This window comes from Anomaloglossus baeobatrachus, chromosome 6 (genome assembly GCF_048569485.1).
Source record: "Anomaloglossus baeobatrachus isolate aAnoBae1 chromosome 6, aAnoBae1.hap1, whole genome shotgun sequence".
NCBI classification, from domain to species: Eukaryota; Metazoa; Chordata; class Amphibia; order Anura; family Aromobatidae; genus Anomaloglossus; species Anomaloglossus baeobatrachus.
This window is the reverse complement of record NC_134358.1, coordinates 481,490,317-481,510,844: the sequence shown is the minus strand read 5'-3', so window position 1 is coordinate 481,510,844 and position 20,528 is coordinate 481,490,317. Positions and strand designations below refer to the sequence as shown.

Below are 20,528 nucleotides of genomic sequence, written 5' to 3'. Positions count from 1 at the left end.
GATCTAAATCACAGTTGGCATTATCAATCTCAGTTCAGTGTTAAAGGGAATCTGTCAGCAGTTTTTGCTATGTCAGCTGACGCCAGCATGCTGCAAGGGTTAACAGAGAATTCAGGGATGCTTGTCTTGTCAAGGTCCAACCTGATGTTTTGTTCAAGCAGCAGGACCCTTATTGCTGGACTACAATGTCACACTCGCCTCACGGCAGTCCGGCGCGCCCCCTCCTCTGAGGTGTTAATCTCTATAAAGAGCCTGGTGTGGGCGGGACAGCTTTCAGCTCTGCTACAGGAGTAAATCTAAAAATTCTGATTATGTCAGAACACCTGCACCCAGTAATCTAAGTGATACATCATTGGATTCAGGATCTCTTTGCCTAGATCATACTGCTCTTAGATGAGGTAGTAAATATCTGCTGACAGATTCCCTTTAAGCACATGTGCACCCACTTTATTCCCTCTCATATACTAACAGTTACTTAGCTCGCCTGAGTTACCCCTGTTCTTCCAGTGGTGGGGCTCCTACCTATCAAATTTATACCCCTTTAAACTGTGGATTGTAAACCCTTTTCTTTAGTCTGAGATCTTAGGTGTCGCACTTATTGTAGTAGTTTACACAATTTACACTACTAGACAGGGAGTCTGTAAGCACATTATACAACCCCTGGCAAAAATTATGGACTCGCCTTGTTTTGAGGATGTTCATTCAGTTGTTTACTTTTGTTTTAAAAAAAAAAAAAGCAGATCACAGACATGGCACCAAACTAAAGTAATTTCAAATGTCAACTTTCTGGCTTTAAGAAACACTAAAAAATCAGGAAAACATAATGTGCTAGCCAGTAACGGTTACTTTACAAGACCAAACAGGGGGAAAAATTATGGAATCACTCAATTATAAGGAAAAAATTATGGAATCATGAAAAACAAAAGAACACTCCAATACATCACTAGTATTTTGTTGCACCACCTCTGGCTTTTAGAACACCTTACAGTCTCTGACTCATGGACTTAATGAGTGACAAACAGTACTCTTCATCCATCTGGCTCCAACTTTCTCTGATTGCTGTTGCCAGATCACCTTTGCAGGTTGGAGCCTTGTCATGGACCATTTTCTTCAACTTCCACCAAAGATTTTCAATTGGATTGAGATCCAGACTATTTGAAGGCCGTGACATTGACCTTATGTGTCTTCTTTCAAGGAATGTTTTCACAGTTTTTGCTCTATGGCAGGATGTATTATCATCTTGTTAAATGATTTCATCATCCCCAAACATCCTTTCAATTGATGGGATAAAAAAAGTGTCCAAAATGTCAATTTAAACATGGGCATTTATTGAAGATGTAATGTCAGCCATCTCCCAGTGCCTTTACCTGACATGCAGCCCCATATCATCAATGACTGTGGAAATTTACATGTTCTCTTTAAGCAGTCATCTTTTTATTGTTTAGCTTTTCTGTATGTAAATTTCATTTCCTTTAGGCGGTTTCTTACAGTTCAGTCAGACATTGGCTCCAGTTTCCTCCCATTCGTTCTTCTTTTGTTTTGTGTGCATTTCCAGTTTTGGAGACATATTGCTTTGTGATGTCTTGCTTGGTCTACCAGTATGTTTGCCTTTAGCAACCTTCCCATGTTTGCATTTGGTCCAGATTTTAGACACAGCTGACTGTGAACAACCAACATCTTTTGCAACATTGCGTAATGGTTTAACCTTTTTTAAGAGTTTGATAATCCTCTCCTTTGTTTCAAGGGACATCTCTCATGTCGGAGCCATGATTCATGTCAGTCCACTTGGTGCAACAGCTCTCCAAGGTGTGATCACTCTTTTTTAGATGCAGACTAACGAGCAGATCTTAATTGATGCAAATGTTAGTTTTGGGAATGAAAATTTACAGGGTGATTCCATAATTTTTTCCTCATAATTGAGTGATTTCATAATTTTTCCCCTTGTTTGGTCTTGTAAAGTAACCGTTACTGGCTAGCACATTATGTTTTCATGATTTTATTTTTAGTGTTTCTTTTAAAGCCAGAAAGTTGCCGTTTGAAATGACTTTAGTTTGGTGGCATGTCTGTGATCTGCTTTTTTTTTTTTTTTTTCTCAAAAGTAAACAACTGAATGAACATCCTCAGAGCCAGGTGAGTCCATAATTTTTGCCAGGGGTTGTACATGGAATTTTAATTGCCTATGTGTCTGTTTTTTAGTAGCACTCACCTTATGCCAAGTAGTATAGGTCAGAACACTTTTTTTTTTTTTTTTTTTTTAACCTCTAAAACACTAAAATCCCCAATGAACCCCTAATGAAATGTTTGTTGGCTTCCATTATGAATGGTGGTAACCCTTGGCATCCATAAAATTACAATGTGGCTAATCGATGATAATTGGCTGATTGCTTGGGGTCCGACCACAGGGACGTGGCCATGCACACTCATTGTCTAGAGGATTACCGCAAGATAGCAGAGTACAGCGCCACCCTGACTTCAGAGCCCCAGTGTCAGGATTAGTGGGTTGTCCTAGCGTTCTGACCCCCAGCCAGTTATCACCTGTGCTGTGGGAATAACCCTTGTTTAATGCATTGCATTATGTTTTATATGTTTTTTGAGCCTTGTAGATTTGTCATCCACTCAAACTTATATTATTTTATTTTTTTTTTTTTCCTGATGTTACATTCAGGTTTATGACATCATGTTGCGGGATGAACATTTTTATCCCTCATTCCGACATAACGCTCTCTACATACGGATGCTTGCAGAGCTGGACATGCTAAAAGAGCCAAGCTTTAAAGGATCTGATGATGGAGACGGTGGTAAGTAGCAGCTCGCAATCTTAAGGTGGCTCTGCTATATATAGACGGTCATATGCCTTATACTGTGTCCTAGATAACAAAACGCAGCCTTCAGATTTATTCTCTAAATTATTTATTTTAGTATTTATTATTTATAGCGCCATTATGTTGTTGTATTGATCACCATGCATCATTTTCCAGTAAGACTTTGATATCTTGTCACAGGACCGGGGTAGAAGCGTATGCGGAGTGTCTCCTGTACTTCGCGATAAGATATAAATATTGAAATATTCCTAATGACTTAAAGGGATCTTTCAGCAGTAAAGACAAATCTTATAGCATCTGCTTATGTCTGAAAACAATGAAGAGACACACTAATCCAGCTGTGATGGTCCCATGGTCGTTTTTATTTTTATGTTGCTGCATTATGTTGTTACTGCATTTTGCCAGTATAAATTACACATTCGGTCACTGGCTGGTCCGCTCACTGGCTGGGTCCGCTCAGTGGCTGGGTCCGCTCAGTGGCTGGGTCCGCTCAGTGGCTGGTCCGCTCAGTGGCTGGTCCGCTCAGTGGCTGGGTCCGCTCAGTGGCTGGGTCCGCTCAGTGGCTGGGTCCGCTCAGTGGCTGGGTCCGCTCAGTGGCTGGGTCCGCTCAGTGGCTGGGTCCGCTCAGTGGCTGGGTCCGCTCAGTGGCTGGGTCCGCTCAGTGGCTGGGTCCGCTCAGTGGCTGGGTCCGCTCAGTGGCTGGGTCCGCTCAGTGGCTGGGTCCGCTCAGTGGCTGGGTCCGCTCAGTGGCTGGGTCCGCTCAGTGGCTGGGTCCGCTCAGTGGCTGGGTCCGCTCAGTGGCTGGTCCGCTCAGTGGCTGGTCCGCTCAGTGGCTGGTCCGCTCAGTGGCTGGGTCCGCTCAGTGGCTGGGTCCGCTCAGTGGCTGGGTCCGCTCAGTGGCTGGGTCCGCTCAGTGGCCGGTTCGGTGCAGTCACCGATTTCAGTTGTCAGCAGAATCATCGGAACTCAGACATGCGATAAAGAACAGTTTTATTCAAGACATACAGCAACTAGAGATGAGCTGATCGGTTTGTGCCACCCTGGTCCTCAGACCAGGTCAGTGCTCATTGGCCATAGAAAGTAGCTGCGTGAAATTACTGACCACCTGGGATCACGGCTTGTCTTATGGTTTGTTCTGCTGGCACTTTGTCTCGATTGCGCAACACGGTACAGAGATAACACACCAGATCAGCAAATCAGACACTGCACCATGGAACCCAGAAAGTCAGGAGATTCATGCAGCTCCTGTCCACAGCCAGAGAGCACCAACTTGGACCGGGAAGCAGGTTTGCATGAAGTGATCCGCAACTATAATCTAACTCATCAACAAACATTAAAAATACATAAAACAGCTGATCCAAACCAAATTGAGAGGTTACACAGCGGAAACTAACAGTTCACACAACTCCTCTAGAGTTGAGCAAGTATCAAAATATTTGTGTCCATGATACTCGTAACGTGAACTTTGTAATACTCGTGTATTCATCCCGAATGGCGAGTACAATAAAAGTCAATGGGTTATGCAAGTATTTTCCACTGATTGGGAAATGTGAGTAATTTAATTACTTGAATTTCCCATTGACTTGCATTGTACTCGCTATTTGGGAAGAATACACGAGTAGTACACACTACTGGTAACTAGTATCGCAAACACGAATATTTTGATACTCGCTCAACTCTAAGCTCCTCCACTGTCCTTCCAGCATAAGCCTGCAGCTGTTATATATCCTAACAGGTACGGCATGTCGTTGCTACAGTGATGTAAACCAGTAGCTCAAGAGCTCTATCAGAGCTATGCATCCCATGATATGTTTCATAATGTAACAAACATGGATAACTACATATGTACATTTTACTTATCTTAACTAAAATACTAATCCAAAATCCAGCAGGACAGATTATTTTTTATACTCCAGGTAACCGGTCAGGAGTTGCTTTATTACATGAAAGGAGCATAACCAATTTCTGGTGTGTTATATAGAGGAACGGTCCGGATGGTGTCACCCCTCCTGAGTAGCCGGACTGCATTTTCAGTAGTAAAGCACATTTTCTCATTTTGCCGATTTCTCGTGACCAGCGTGGAAATAAAATCTAAGGCCCCGCATCATCTGACTGGAGTAAGATTTGTGGTTAGGGACACGCCACTTTTCAGATTTGCCTTTTTCATTAAGGGCCATGCGCTTTTAATGTATGAGGAACATGACTCCAGTGGGCTACCTCAACAAGACCGGTGTGAACAACGCCCATCCTGAGGAATATCGGCCATAATTTGGACAGATATAAGCGTTGTATTGATAGTGTTACTTCTACTGTAGTGTGCCTCTATTTTGTACTGACCGAGTGATGTGACCCATTGCAATAAACAGATACTTGACATTAATAGATTGAACCGAAGACTTGCCTTGTATTATGATGCCCTCTAGTGGCCAACTATAGACTATAAGAAATCCCAAAGCGGTAGGACCAAACTGAAATATTCAATTAACCCTTTCCAATAGAGTTTATATCTGTTTGTTTTTTAAGTTGAAATGTAATTTAGCAGAAACAATATATTTTTTTTATTTTCAAAAAATACAAAAATTAAGATTTACATTTTTACACTGGCCATTGATTATGCTGGACTCATGCTCTCTGTTTTTTACACAAAGCCTCATGGACATAAGTAGCAATAGACTGAACCTGATTAAATTATACAGCACAGCTTTTCTATGAATGATCTGATCTGGGAAAAAGGTGTATAGAGGTAGAGGAGGTGAGCTGTGCCCATCACTCATGGATCCTGTGTTAATGTATATAGAGGTGTTATCGGTCATCATAATCCTGTGGCCTGTTCAACCATAAGCAGGTTCTAACAGGCCACCTGTCATTGTAAAAGTGACAGCTCTAATACTCTGCAGTGTATAAGTATTAAAGGGTATCAGACCATCTAGACAATGAATTTTCAAATGTCATAAAGAGACTAGGTATAGACGTAAATAAAAGTATAAAAAAGTGTTACGCAAAAAAAAAGTGAAAATAAATAAAAATTCACATTTTTAGTGAAAATTTGTATTGCTGCATCCAAAACGACGCGATGTATTAAATTGTCACACTTTTTACCGTATTTTTCGAACTATAAGACGCACCGGACTATAAGACGCACCCTTGTTTTAGAGGAGGAAAAAATAGAAAAAAAATAAAATTAAAGTAAAAAAATGTGGTCACGACACACTGTTATTTTACTGCTGACAGTGTTACTGAGGTAATAATATCCCCAAATTCTGTCCTCATATCCCCCATTCTGGGTACCTTCCAGGTATATATGGCCCCCATCGTGGAATATGTATGTTCCCCATCATTATATGTGTGATCCTCCAATCTGGTGTGTGTGTGTGTGTGTGTGTAGTTACATTGTGTGTGTGTGTGTAGTTACATTGTGTGTGTGTGTGTAGTTACATTGTGTGTGTGTGTGTGTGTGTAGTTACATTGTGTGTGTGTGTGTGTGTATATATAGTTTTATAGTGTGTGTGTGTGTATATATAGTTATATAGTGTGTGTGTGTGTGTGTATATATAGTTATATAGTGTGTGTGTGTGTGTGTATATATAGTTATATAGTGTGTGTATATAGTTATATAGTGTGTGTATATAGTTATATAGTGTGTGTATATAGTTATATAGTGTGTGTATATAGTTATATAGTGTGTGTATATAGTTATATAGTGTGTGTGTGTGTGTATATAGTTATATAGTGTGTGTGTGTGTGTATATAGTTATATAGTGTGTGTGTGTGTATATAGTTATATAGTGTGTGTGTGTGTATATAGTTATATAGTGTGTGTGTGTGTGTATATAGTTATATAGTGTGTGTGTGTGTGTATATAGTTATATAGTGTGTGTGTATATAGTTATTTCTTTGTCGCTCCATTGGGAGACCCAGCCAATTGGGTGTATAGCTTCTGCCTCCGGAGGCCACACAAAGTATTACACTTAAAAGTGTAAAGCCCCTCCCCTTCTGCCTATACACCCCCCGTGCATCACGGGCTCCTCAGTTTTTATGCTTTTGTGCGAAGGAGGCTGACATCCACGCATAGCTCCACATCTTAGTCAGCAGCAGCTGCTGACTATATCGGATGGAAGAAAAGAGGGCCCATAACAGGGCCCCCAGCATGCTCCCTTCTCACCCCACTCTGGTCGGCGGTGCTGTTAAGGTTGAGGTACCCATTGCGGGTACATAGGCAGGAGCCACATGCTGTTTTCCTTCCCCATCCCTTAAGGGCTCTGGGTGAAGTGGGATCCTAATCGGTCTCCAGGCACTGGGACCGTGCTCCCTCCGCAGCACCTGGGGAATCTGCTGGACAGGAGCCGGGTATCGTCAGGGACAAGGCCCTGCTACTGTGAGGTACTCTGTGTCCCCTTGGGGACCGCGCATGGAGCGCTTGTGCCATTACACACTGCAGCGCTGCTGGGTGTGTTAGTGCGCCGGGGACTACCGCGCCGACCGCACTTATTTGCCGGCCGCGCTTATAACTTTAGTCCCAGGCTTTTGCGGCCTAGTATCACATATTCCCGCCCCCGGGCCTGCCAGTCAGGGGAAGGGCGGGACGCTGCACAGGACATTAGCGCTGAGGGCTGGAGCATACTTTGTATCCTCCTCCCCCCTCACTGAGCACCGTGGGGCACCAGATTCCCGCACTTTCTAGGGCACGCCCACGGCCCCCTCCTCCCCACAGAACGCCGGCAGCCATTCCTGTCAGCACTTCTGAAGCTGGAGAGGAGAGACAACACGGCTCTAGGAGGCCCAGGCAGGGAATCTGGTGATCACACAACCGCTTTGAGCGGCTGGTAAGCAGCACCTGAGGTGCTGGCCCCACTTAGTGCCGAAGTGTACATATATATATATATATATGCTTATATGCTATACATTTACACTGGACGGTCGCACTGTTGATTTTTGACTATATACCCTCCTGGATTGTACTCAGAGGAGACAACAGCATGTCGTCCGCAAAAAGCAAGGGTGCCAAAGCACAGGCTTACTTTACAACCTGTACCTCATGTGCGGCTATACTACCGGCAGGTTCCACCGACCCCCATTGTGTGCAATGCTCGGCCCCTGTGGCACTTACTCAGCCGGAGCCTCTGCTACAGGTGGCCCAGGTGGAACCACCTGCTCCCACTGTCCAGGTGACAGGGACGGAGTTTGCAGTATTTGCTGACAAACTTTCTGAGAGTATGGAAAAATGGTCTGCTAAGATACTAGAAGCCTTGCAGTACAGACCGGTAACTCAGGCCACGGGCACTGTTGAATCATTGACCCCAGGCCCCCCTCATTTGGAGCAACAAAGTGCTCCTGGGGTGACTCATAGGTCCCAGGATGAGGTCTCTGACACGGACCGCACTCCCAGGCCGCCTAAGCTAGCTCGCTGGGAAATTCCCTCGACTTCATCACACTGCTCAGGGTCTCAGCAGGAGGACTCTCTGGACGATGAAGCTGAGGTAGCAGATCAGGATTCTGATCCTGAGGCCGCTCTCAACCTAGATACACCTGATGGTGACGCCATAGTGAATGACCTTTATAGCGACCATCAATCAAATGTTGGATATTTCTCCCCCAGCTCCTCCAATTGAGGAGTCAGCTTCTCAGCAGGAGAAATTCCGTTTCAGGTTTCCCAAGCGTACAATGAGTACGTTTCTGGATCACTCTGACTTCAGAGAGGCAGTCCAGAAACACCGAGCTTGTCCAGATAAGCGTTTTTCCAAGCGCCTTAAGGATACACGTTATCCCTTCCCCCCTGACGTTGTCAAGGGCTGGGCTCAGTGTCCCAAGGTGGATCCTCCAGTCTCCAGACTGGCGGCTAGATCCATAGTTGCAGTGGAAGATGGGGCTTCACTCAAAGATGCCACTGACAGACAGATGGAGCTCTGGTTGAAATCCATCTATGAAGCTATCGGCGCGTCTTTTGCCCCAGCATTCGCAGCCGTATGGGCACTCCAAGCTATCTCAGCTTGTCATGCGCAGATTAATGCAGTCACACGTACGTCTGCTCCGCAAGTGGTGTCCTTAACCTCTCAGGCGTCGCTGTCCTGGACTCTGCGAGCCGTACGGCGGTAGCATCCGCCAATTCGGTGGCAGTACGCAGGGCCATGTGGCTACGTGAATGGAAGGCAGACTCTGCTTCCAAAAAGTTCTTAACCGGTTTGCCATTTTCTGGCGACCGCCTGTTTGGTGAGCGATTGGATGAAATCATTAAACAATCCAAGGGAAAGGACTCATCCTTACCCCAGTCCAAACCAAACAGACCTCAACAACGGAAGGTACAATCGAGGTTTCGGTCCTTTCGGTCCGCGGGCAGGTCCCAATTCTCCTCGTCCAAAGGGCCTCAGAAGGATCAGAGGAACTCCGATTCATGGCGGTCTAAGTCACGTCCTAAAAAGACCGCCTGAGGAACCGCTCCAAAAGCGGCCTCCTCATGACTTTCGGCCTCCTCACACAGCATCCTCGGTCGGTGGCAGGCTCTCCCGCTTTTGCGACGCCTGGCTGCCACAGGTAAAAGACTGTTGGGTGAGAGACATTCTGTCTCACGGTTACAGGATAGAGTTCAGCTCTCGTCCTCCGACTCGGTTCTTCAGAACATCTCCGCCCCCCGAGCGAGCCGATGCTCTTCTTCAGGCGGTGGGCACTCTGAAGGCAGAAGGCGTGGTGATCCCTGTTCCTTTTCAGCAACAGGGTCACAGTTTTTACTCCAACTTGTTCGTGGTGCCGAAAAAGGACGGATCCTTCCGTCCTGTTCTGGATCTAAAACTGCTCAACAAACACGTAAAAACCAGGCGGTTCCGGATGGAATCGCTCCGCTCCGTCATCGCCTCAATGTCCCAAGGAGATTTCCTAGCATCAATCGACATCAAAGATGCTTATCTCCACGTACCGATTGCACCAGAGCATCAGCGCTTCCTGCGTTTCGCCATAGGGGACGAACACCTTCAGTTCGTGGCACTGCCTTTCGGCCTGGCGACGGCCCCACGGGTCTTCACCAAGGTCATGGCAACAGTAGTAGCAGTTCTGCACTCTCAGGGACACTCGGTGATCCCTTACTTAGACGATCTGCTTGTCAAGGCACCCTCTCAAGTGGCATGCCAACACAGCCTGAACATTGCTCTGGAGGACTCTCCAGAGTTTCGGGTGGATCATCAATTTTCCAAAGTCAAATCTGACACCGGCCCAATCACTGACATATCTTGGCATGGAGTTTCATACTCTCTCAGCGATAGTGAAGCTTCCGCTGGACAAACAGCGTTCACTACAGACAGGGGTGCAATCTCTCCTTCAAGGTCAGTCACACCCCTTGAGGCGCCTCATGCACTTCCTAGGGAAGATGGTAGCAGCAATGGAGGCAGTTCCTTTTGCGCAGTTTCATCTGCGTCCACTTCATTCTCCGCAAATGGGACAGGAAGTCGACGTCCCTCGACAGGAACGTCTCCCTTTCTCAGGCAGCCAAAACTTCCCTTCGGTGGTGGCTTCTTCCCACTTCATTGTCGAAGGGGAAATCCTTCCTACCCCCATCCTGGGCGGTGGTCACGACGGACGCGAGTCTGTCAGGGTGGGGAGCGGTCTTTCTCCACCACAGGGCTCAGGGTACTTGGACTCAGCCAGAGTCCTCCCTTCAGATCAATGTTCTGGAGATAAGGGCAGTGTATCTTGCCCTGAAGGCGTTCCAGCCGTGGCTGGAAGGCAAGCAGATCCGAATTCAGTCGGACAACTCCACAGCGGTGGCATACATCAACCACCAAGGCGGAACACGCAGTCTGCAAGCCTTCCAGGAAGTCCGGCGGATTCTGCTATGGGTGGAAGCCACAGCCTCCACCATATCCGCAGTTCACATCCCGGGCGTAGAAAACTGGGAAGCAGACTTTCTCAGTCGCCAGGGCATGGACGCAGGGGAATGGTCCCTTCACCCGGACGTGTTTCAGGAGATCTGTTGCCGCTGGGGGATGCCGGACGTCGACCTAATGGCGTCCCGGCACAACAACAAGGTCCCGACATTCATGGCACGGTCTCAAGATCACAGAGCTCTGGCGGCAGACGCCTTAGTTCAGGATTGGTCGCAGTTTCAACTCCCTTATGTGTTTCCTCCTCTGGCACTGTTGCCCAGAGTGTTACGCAAGATCAGGTCCGACTGCCGCCGCGCCATCCTCGTCGCTCCAGACTGGCCGAGGAGGTCGTGGTACCCGGATCTGTGGCATCTCACGGTGGGCCAACCGTGGGCACTACCAGACCGACCAGACTTGCTGTCTCAAGGGCCGTTTTTCCATCTGAATTCTGCGGCCCTCAACCTGACTGTGTGGCCATTGAGTCCTGGATCCTAGCGTCTTCAGGGTTATCTCAAGAGGTCATTGCCACTATGAGACAGGCTAGGAAACCAACGTCCGCCAAGATCTACCACAGGACGTGGAGGATATTCTTATCTTGGTGCTCTGATCAGGGGTTTTCTCCCTGGCCATTTGCCTTGCCCACTTTTCTTTCCTTCCTTCAATCCGGATTGGAAAAAGGTTTGTCGCTCGGCTCCCTTAAGGGACAAGTCTCAGCGCTCTCTGTGTTTTTTCAGAAGCGCCTAGCCAGACTTCCACAGGTACGCACGTTCCTGCAGGGGGTTTGTCACATAGTCCCTCCTTACAAGCGGCCGTTAGAACCCTGGTATCTGAACAGGGTGCTGATGGCTCTTCAGAAGCCACCTTTCAAGCCAATGAAGGATATTTCTCTCTCACGCCTTTCGCAGAAAGTGGTCTTCCTAGTAGCAGTCACATCACTTCGGAGAGTGTCTGAGCTAGCAGCGCTGTCATGCAAAGCCCCTTTCCTGGTGTTTCACCAGGACAAGGTGGTTCTGCGTCCGGTTCCGGAATTTCTCCCTAAGGTGGTATCCCCCTTTCATCTCAATCAGGATATCTCCTTACCCTCTTTTTGTCCTCATCCAGTTCACCAATGTGAAAGGGATTTGCACTTGTTAGATCTGGTGAGAGCACTCAGACTCTACATTTCTCGTACGGCGCCCCTGCGCCGCTCGGATGCACTCTTTGTCCTTGTCGCTGGCCAGCGTAAAGGGTCACAGGCTTCCAAATCAACCCTGGCTCGGTGGATCAAGGAACCAATTCTCGAAGCTTACCGATCTTCTGGGCTTCCGGTTCCCTCAGGGCTGAAGGCCCATTCTACCAGAGCCGTGGGTGCGTCCTGGGCTTTGCGGCACCAGGCTACGGCTCAGCAGGTGTGTCAGGCAGCTACCTGGTCGAGCCTGCACACTTTCACGAAACACTATCAGGTGCATACCTATGCTTCGGCAGATGCCAGCCTAGGTAGGCGAGTCCTTCAGGCGGCGGTTGCCCACCTGTAGGAAGGGGCCGTTTTACGGCTCTATTACGAGGTTTTATTTTACCCACCAAGGGACTGCTTTTGGACGTCCCAATTGTCTGGGTCTCCCAATGGAGAGACAAAGAAGAAGGGAATTTTGTTTACTTACCGTAAATTCCTTTTCTTCTAGCTCCAATTGGGAGACCCAGCACCCGCCCCTGTTCCCTTCGGGCTGTTGTTCTTTGTGTACACATGTTGTTCATGTTGAATGGTTTCAGTTCTCTGAAATTTCTTCGGACTGAATTTATTTTAAACCAATTTATAAGTTTTCCTCCTTCTTGCTTTTGCACCAAAACTGAGGAGCCCGTGATGCACGGGGGGTGTATAGGCAGAAGGGGAGGGGCTTTACACTTTTAAGTGTAATACTTTGTGTGGCCTCCGTAGGCAGAAGCTATACACCCAATTGTCTGGGTCTCCCAATTGGAGCTAGAAGAAAAGGAATTTACGGTAAGTAAACAAAATTCCCTTCATAGTGTTTGTGTGTATATATAGTTATATAGTGTGTGTATATATAGTTATATAGTGTGTGTGTGTATGTATAGTGTGTGTGTGTGTGTATATATAGTGTGTGTGTGTATATATAGTTATATAGTGTGTGTGTGTGTGTGTGTATATATAGTTATATAGTGTGTGTGTGTGTGTGTGTGTATATATAGTTATATTGTGTGTGTGTGTGTGTGTGTATAGTTATATAGTGTGTGTGTGTGTGTGTGTGTATAATATGTATAATATATATATAATATAGATGATCAAACCCCATCCAGGTGTACAGTAATGCCTTTATATACTATATTATTTATTGCCTTACTTTTCCTGATGTGATGCTCACCGTGCTTCAGTTTGGTCCTGGCATTACAAACAAAGTCTCCCATCTCTCAAGGACCTGCAGTGATGTAAGAAGAGGCGGGCACTGTGCTGGTCTGTGCTGCTCTGGCCACCCCTCTGCATTACATCACTGTAGGTCCTTGTCAGCTACGGGAGACTGTTACTAGTGCAGAGGCAGCAGGAGCAAAGTGAAAGTAATTTGAGCCCTCAGCCCAGAGACTGCGGCTGTGCTGTGAAGGTATGCCGTGCTCTGGCCCGGACACTGCAGTGATCTGCACTTCCCCCGGGCCAGACATGACTGCAGTGGCACCCTGCTCCTGCCTCCTAAACAGCGGACACAGTCTCCCCAGCCGCTGCAGGAAACTGGCGTCTGGAGCTCCCACGTGTGACCGCTGTTTACATGAAACAAGTTTTCATTAGCTGCTCTTCACCCCCGCTGACTGCAGAGAGAGGTGGGCGGGGAGCAGCTAATGAATATTCCTTTACTTTAAGCAGCGGGCACACGTGGTTTCTCCAGTCGCCAGCATCCTGCAGCAGCGACCCTCCCTGCCTCCTGTGATCCCACTGCATAGCGCTGACTCCCCACAGCTCCCTAACCCGCAGCTTCAGACCATAAGACGCACCCCACACTTTCCTCCCAAATTTGGAGGAAGACAAGTGCGTCTTATGGTCCGAAAAATACGGTAATCCCTGTAGTGAACACTGTAAAACAAAAAAAACTAAACTGTCAAATGCTGTTTTTCATCTTTCGGTGCACAAAAAAACATGAAATGCAATCAATAATTTGTATGAGAATAAGAATGACATTACTGAAAACATAATCTTGCCCTGCAAAAAGCAAGCCTCGGGTCAGCTCTGTGAGGGAATAATTAAAAAAGGTAAAGCTCTTAGAATATGGTGAAGTGTAAACAATTTTTTCCATAAATTTTAATCTTGGTGTGAAAAAGCAGCAAAACATGAAAAAAAAATATAAATATGATATCGGTGTAATCGTACTGACCTAAAGAATATAAAGCCATCGTATCATGCTCAGTAAACGGCATAAAAAATAAACACTATTCTTGAGCGCTTTGTATTTATCCTTGGTTTTACACGGAGTCGTTACATCACGAGTTTTGTGTAAATCTCAGATGGAACATTCACTGTAATGAGGTAGGAGAAGACATTTTGTTTGGTCTTCGTTTCAGCGGTGTCCTATATTTTTCAACATGGACAACAGTATAATCACCTATGCTTTGTGCGTCTCTATAAAGACATACCCTGCCGAACAGAGGCCACGCGGAATACAGAATAATCCTGCTGCCTCACACTAGTGTATGAAGCAGTCGGGGTTCTGTCTGAATCATGATTTTTGGAAATTTAGGCAGAAACTCCTAGTGCTCAGTGTTAGGGCACAGGATAAATGGGAACTTGCCCTTAACCCCTTAACGACCGCGGGCAGTAAAATTACGTCCTAAATGTCATAATGTTACTGCCCGCGGTCCTCCGGCGGCAGCATGCCGCGATCGGCGCACATCTCGGCTGATTTTCACAGCTGAGATGTGTGCCTGCTAGGCACGAGCAGAATCGTTATCTGCTTGTGCCGATTAACCCCTTAAATGGCGCTGTCAATACGTGACAGCGCCATTATAAGCGCGATCGCGGTAAAGTTTTACTTACCGCCCGATACCGGAAGTCACATGACGCGATCACGTGACTTCCAATAGTTGTCATGGTAGCACAGGGTCATGTGATGACTCCTGTACTACACATGACTTGCTTTCACTGTGCCAGCGGCACAGCAAAAGAGAAAGAGAGCGTATCTGCTGTTTACAGCTGTATAGCTGTGATCAGCAGATAGTGCAGAGCGATCGGAATGCTGATCGCAATAGCCCCCTAGGGGGACTAGTAAAATAATAAAAAAAAAAGTTAAAAAAAAGTTTTAAAAAAATTAAAAAAAAAAACAAAAAAACCTAAAAGTTCAAATCACCCCCCATTCGCCCCATTGAAAATTAAAGGGTTAAAAAAATAAAAAATATACACACTTTTGGTATCGCCGCGCTCAGAAACGCCCGATCTATCCAAATATAAAATCAATTAATCTGGTCAGTATACGGCGTAGCGTCAAAAAAATTCCAAACGCCAAAACGACGTTTTTTGTCGCGGCGATCAAAACGTAGCATCTGCGCAAAAATGGTACCGTTAAAAATGTCAGCTCGAAGCGCAAAAAATAAGCCGTCACTGAGCCATAGATCCCGAAAAATGAGAGCGCCTACGGGTCACGGAATATGTCGTAAAACGTCCGCCACTTTTTTCGGACAAATTTCGATTTTTTTTTTTTTTTTTAACCCCTTATTTAAAAGTAAACCTATACATGTTTGGTGTCTACGAACTCGCACTGACCTGAGGCATCACACCCACACATCAGTTTTACCATATAGTGAACACAGTGAATAAAATATTTCAAAAACCATAGTGCTATCGCACTTTTTTGCAATTTTTCTGCATTTGGAATTTTTTTTGCCGTTTTCCAGTACACTATAGGGTAAAACTGATGGTTTCATTTAAAAGTACAGCTCGTTCTGCAAAAAATGAGCCCTCACATGACCATATTGACTGAAAAATAAAAAAGTTACGTCTCTCAGAAAAAGAATGGCGAAAAAAAAAACGGAAAGCGAAAAATCGGCCGGTCGTGAAGGGGTTAAAGGTGAACCAAAATGTACCCAAAAATGGTGCCAATAAAAGGTTCATCTCAATATAGGGGTATTCACGGTGGGTAGTAGCACAGAAGCTCTGCAAAAGCAACATGATTCCTTACCCCTACTACCCCCATCCCAACAAATATGAACTCTGTGTTCCCAAATCAAAATGCCCCCCCTGCAATGGTAGCAAGTATGCTTCAGTGCCTGTAGGGCATTCTGTGAGTTGAAGGAAAGCTATGAAAATTTAGGTATTTTTCAAGAAACTTAACTATGAGGTTCAAGAATGGTCAATATGTGGTGATCTGAAATTTCTCTTTGCTCCTTTGGCAGCAAGGAGGATACAAAAAGTACACTTGCTTTTTCTGTGAATATGACAGCTGGGATAGGACTCTTCACTGGAGCCTAAAACGTTGGCCAACAAGAACATCTTTGCAACTTGGACTCAAGAATATAATTGCAAAAAGTTTAGTTGACCCCACTAAAGTTCTCCGTCCACTTCTCATTAAGCTTGGATTGATGAAGCAGTTTGTGAAAGCTCTACTGAAAGGAAAGACTTAAGTGTCCATGTACCAAGTTTCAATGACTGTCCGAAACAAAACTGAAGGAAGGCATTTTTGTGGGTACGGATATTCAGAAACTCATGAAGGACGATGTGTTTCAAACAAAAATGAAACTGTTCAGAAAACTGGATGGAATTATTTTAAAGAAATCATGAAGATATTTCTGGGTAACAACAAAGATCTAAATTTAAGTCCATCGTGGAGAACATTCTGAAAGGATTCAAAGCCTTGGGTTGTCTGATGAATTTGATGGTATATTTTTTTACATTCGTTTTTGAACTTCTTTCCTGAAAACCTTGATGCTGTTAGTGAAGAGCGAGGAGAAAGATTTCATCAGAATATCAAGGAGATGGAATGATGGGGGACGACTGCTGGATGCTTCACAGAGAAGATCCTCAGGCCTTCTATAGGAGAAAAGGGATCAAGAGAAGCTTTGAAAAGGAAAAGGCACAAGAATTAATTTCCAATAAAGTTGCTGAATGATTATTCAATAAATGTATATATTATTGTGTACATTTTTGGCTACAATAAAGATTTGTCTTGTTCATCTCACGTGTATGTAATGTCATGAAGAAATATACCATTAAATACATATGTGATGTGATGTAATCGTGGGTCGCTTATCATTGCCATGGAATCCCAGGGTCAAATAATGCCCCCTGGGTTTGCTGACCACAGTGACCTGATAGACCATGCAGGAGCATGATCTGAAAGGCATTCTGTCAGTGTCACAATGACATATGTTATGCATTGCAATGCATTATATCGATGATCAGACTAATAAAAGTGAAAGTCCCATAGTGACCTGGTAAAAAAAATAAATTATTTTTTTAATTATTTTTAAGAAATCCCCTCAAATTGTAACTTTTATTTATTTTTTAAGTCGCCAAACAATAAAATTAAAAAAATTATACCAAATATGTATATTTATGTAAAAATAAAAAGCTAATTCCACACATTTGGTATCACCGCTTCTGCAACAACCAGATCTATAAAACACACACTATTTAACCCTTTCAGTGAACACTGTAAATAAAAAAAAGTAACAAACTGCTTTTTCATCATACTGCTGACAAAAAAAACCCAAAATCTAATATGCGATGAAAAAGGAACATGTAAATACAGTATGTGGTATAGCAAAAGTGTCATCTCGTCCCGCAGAAAAGCAAACCCCCCTCCACTCAGCTGAGTGAGAGAAAACAAAAAAGCTGTAGCTCTCACAATATAGCAATATAAAAACTATTTGTCTAATAATAGTTTTTGTGTAAAAGCAACAAAAAATGTGTGTGTGTGTGTGCATATGTATATATATATGTATGTATATATATATGTATGTATATATATATGTATGTATATATATATATATATATATATATATATATATATAATATATATTATATATACACACAATAAATGTAGTATCACTATTGGTGGAATAACCCAAAGAATGTCGTCTTATCAACTTTACCAATTATAGCAGCCCGCAGCCGCCCCGGAGGCGAAACATCACTTTAGATGCTCCAATTCTGACTCATTGAGCTCCTGCCCTCAGCCCTGGTGGATCTGCTCAGCTCACTGACTGTTTCGCTCTCAAAATAACATCAGCGCTGCAGACAATAACCGACATCGGGAGCAGCGGTGCAGTCAGTGCTGGATCTAATGAGGCTGAATAATTTGTCTGGGGGGTTCTTTGTTTAAAAGAGCAGCCAGGTGACCCTTAAAATAGAAATAAAACCCTTTATTTACCAGAGTATATAGTGATTGCTTATACTGTGAAGGTGTTGATAGTGGTCAGTGCTGAGCCTCTTGTTCCATGGCTTTGCCCGTTGAGTTGCGATCTGCAGATGGTCTCTGCTGTGAGCGGCCGGCTCCTACCCGGCTGCAGGTACTCCGGCCTCTTCTTTATGGGGTCTATGCTGTATACCGCAGGGATTAGGTGTGTGCTGTAAACTGTTCGGTTTTCCTTCAGCTGATGGGATTTTTAGTATTAGCTACAATGAGTGATTAACCCTTCATATGCGAAAATTCATGTTTTTTATTTTCCCTTTACTTACAGAGTCTTTTAATGGATCGCCAACAGGTAGCATTAATTTGGTATGTAATTTTTCTAAAACTATACTTCCAATCTGCTTTTTTTTTTTTTTTTTTTTAAATGACTGTTTTCTTGTGAATAAATTTATTACTGTAGCACCCACCTGTTCTGTAGCCAAGTACAAGAATGTCATGCCTCACATTAGGCTATGAAGAAAACAAACCAGTAAGGGTTCACCCATCAGTTGTTTTTGCATACGAGTGCGATACGTATTTTTCATGGATTGGAATCATAGCTATAATAGTGAGTAAGATCATACTTGTGGCCGTGATTGTTTGCTCAGTCCATGGAAAATTGCAGAGACATGTCTGATATCGATCAAATGCCAGATCAGAATACACAGTGCAAGTTTATGTGGGGGGGGGTTTACATAGGGGACAAGCTGATGAAAATCTGACAAAGTCCATTTTCCTCGCACATGAAGAGAACTGACGTGTGAATAGGGCCTTGTAGAGATTCTGCGTAGATAAAACAAAATAAGACATGACTTTGAGGGGAAGCAAGAAAGTTGGGCGTTATATAATAATTCACATTTCACAAAATAATGATCGTCCTCTCAAAACATTGTGCTATTTCCCACAAATATACATCACAAAACCTGCACAAACCCTTAAAGGCCACTTTACACGCTGCGATATTGTGACGGATATCGCTAGCGTGCGTACCCGCCCACATCGGTTGTGCGACACGGGCAAATCGCTGCCTGTGTCGCACAACATCGCCCAGACCCGTCACACTACTTACCTGCCCTGCGACGTCGCTGTGACCGGCGAACCGCCTCCTTTCTAAGGGGGCGGTTCGTTCAGTGTCACAGCAGTGTCACTTAACCGCCGCCCAATAGAAGCGGAGGGGAGGAGATGAGCGGGACGTAACATCCCGCCCACCTCCTTCCTTCCACATTGCGGGCGGGAGGCAGGTAAGGAGAGCTTCCTCGTTCCTGTTGTGTCACACGGAGCGATGTGTGCTGCCGCAGGAACGACGAACTACATCATTACTGCAGCAGCAACGATATTCGAGAATGGACCCCCATGTCACCGATGGGCGATTTTGCATGTTTTTGCGACGATGCAAAATTGGTCATAGGTGTCACACGCAACGGTATCGCTAAAGCGACCGGATGTGTGTCACAAATTCCGCGGCCCCCACGAGATCGCTTGAGCATTGTTGCAGCGTGTAAAGCGGCCTTAAGGCTATGTTCACACACTGCATCTTTTGCTGCGGTTTTGGTGCATTTTTGAGGTCACACAGATGCACCTAAATCCATGCATTTCCTTCCCCCAGCAAAGTCTGAGATTTCTGTTTTGCTGTGCACACTGGGTATCTTTTTTTTTGGCTGCATCTTGGCTGTGTCTTGTAAGCTGACCTCTGGTGTCATCTTAAAGCTCCTTACTGTTTCAGGTTTAGTTGGAGCTTTATAATTTGTGCCAAAGTCTGAATTATAATCCATCAAGATCAAATGAAAGAAAAATAAATAATGCTTTTGATTGGAAAATGTTAAATGCATTTTTTTCTTTTATTCCAAATATTACTTTGCCTCTGACATCCTGCTGTGTTCCCCGGATGATCGCCGGTAGTGAATATATCTGGGCCTGTAATCTTCACACTGGCCGGGCAGACTGCTTTTTAATATGGCGGTCCCATGCGGCAGTGGATTCCGCGCTTGTCATTCCACGCTGACTTCCACTCCATTTATGTGCTACTGAGGAAGGTCCATGTTGGACCAAAAACGTTCTTCTGTTTTGCACATTAAATACATACACGTTGCAGCCAATTTTGGGAGTGCCTTGTTTACTTCTTTTAATCTTCACACTGGCCGGGCAGACCGCTTTTTAGTAAGAGTATCCCGCACTCATGGGATCCTGAGCTCGGCGTACCGGGCGCTGTGTAAAAAATCTCTCTTTTTTGTAGACTGAACTGTTGACCATTAGAAATTGTATCCGTCACTCATGATGTTGTAAGCTGACCTCCGGTGAAGGAAAGTGTCCGCTCGCCCCGGTGAATGACATTCTTGGGTTTATTAATGTTGAAAGGAACTTTTCAGTGAGTGAGAAGGAAACATTGGTGTTGGTACGAGGTCCGGGAAACAATAGCGCTCGTGAAGGAATCCTTTCCTTCCCTCTCGGTGTGCAATGTTTAGTGCTATTCTGGGACGGCCGTGCTTTTGCAG

The 20,528-nt window shown here is 44.9% G+C and overlaps 1 protein-coding gene across 2 annotated transcripts in view; it reads left to right on the top strand.

Annotated features, from left to right (window-relative positions):
- Positions 1 to 20,528, top strand: part of SNX13 (sorting nexin 13) — a 181,057-nt gene that overhangs the window by 125,190 nt on the left and 35,339 nt on the right. For both annotated transcript variants that reach the window (XM_075315375.1, XM_075315374.1), the window contains exons 15-16: positions 2,666 to 2,798; positions 18,326 to 18,363. In XM_075315375.1, coding sequence (XP_075171490.1) covers positions 2,666 to 2,798; positions 18,326 to 18,363 — 171 coding nt within the window. The remainder of the gene's footprint in view (positions 1 to 2,665; positions 2,799 to 18,325; positions 18,364 to 20,528) is intronic.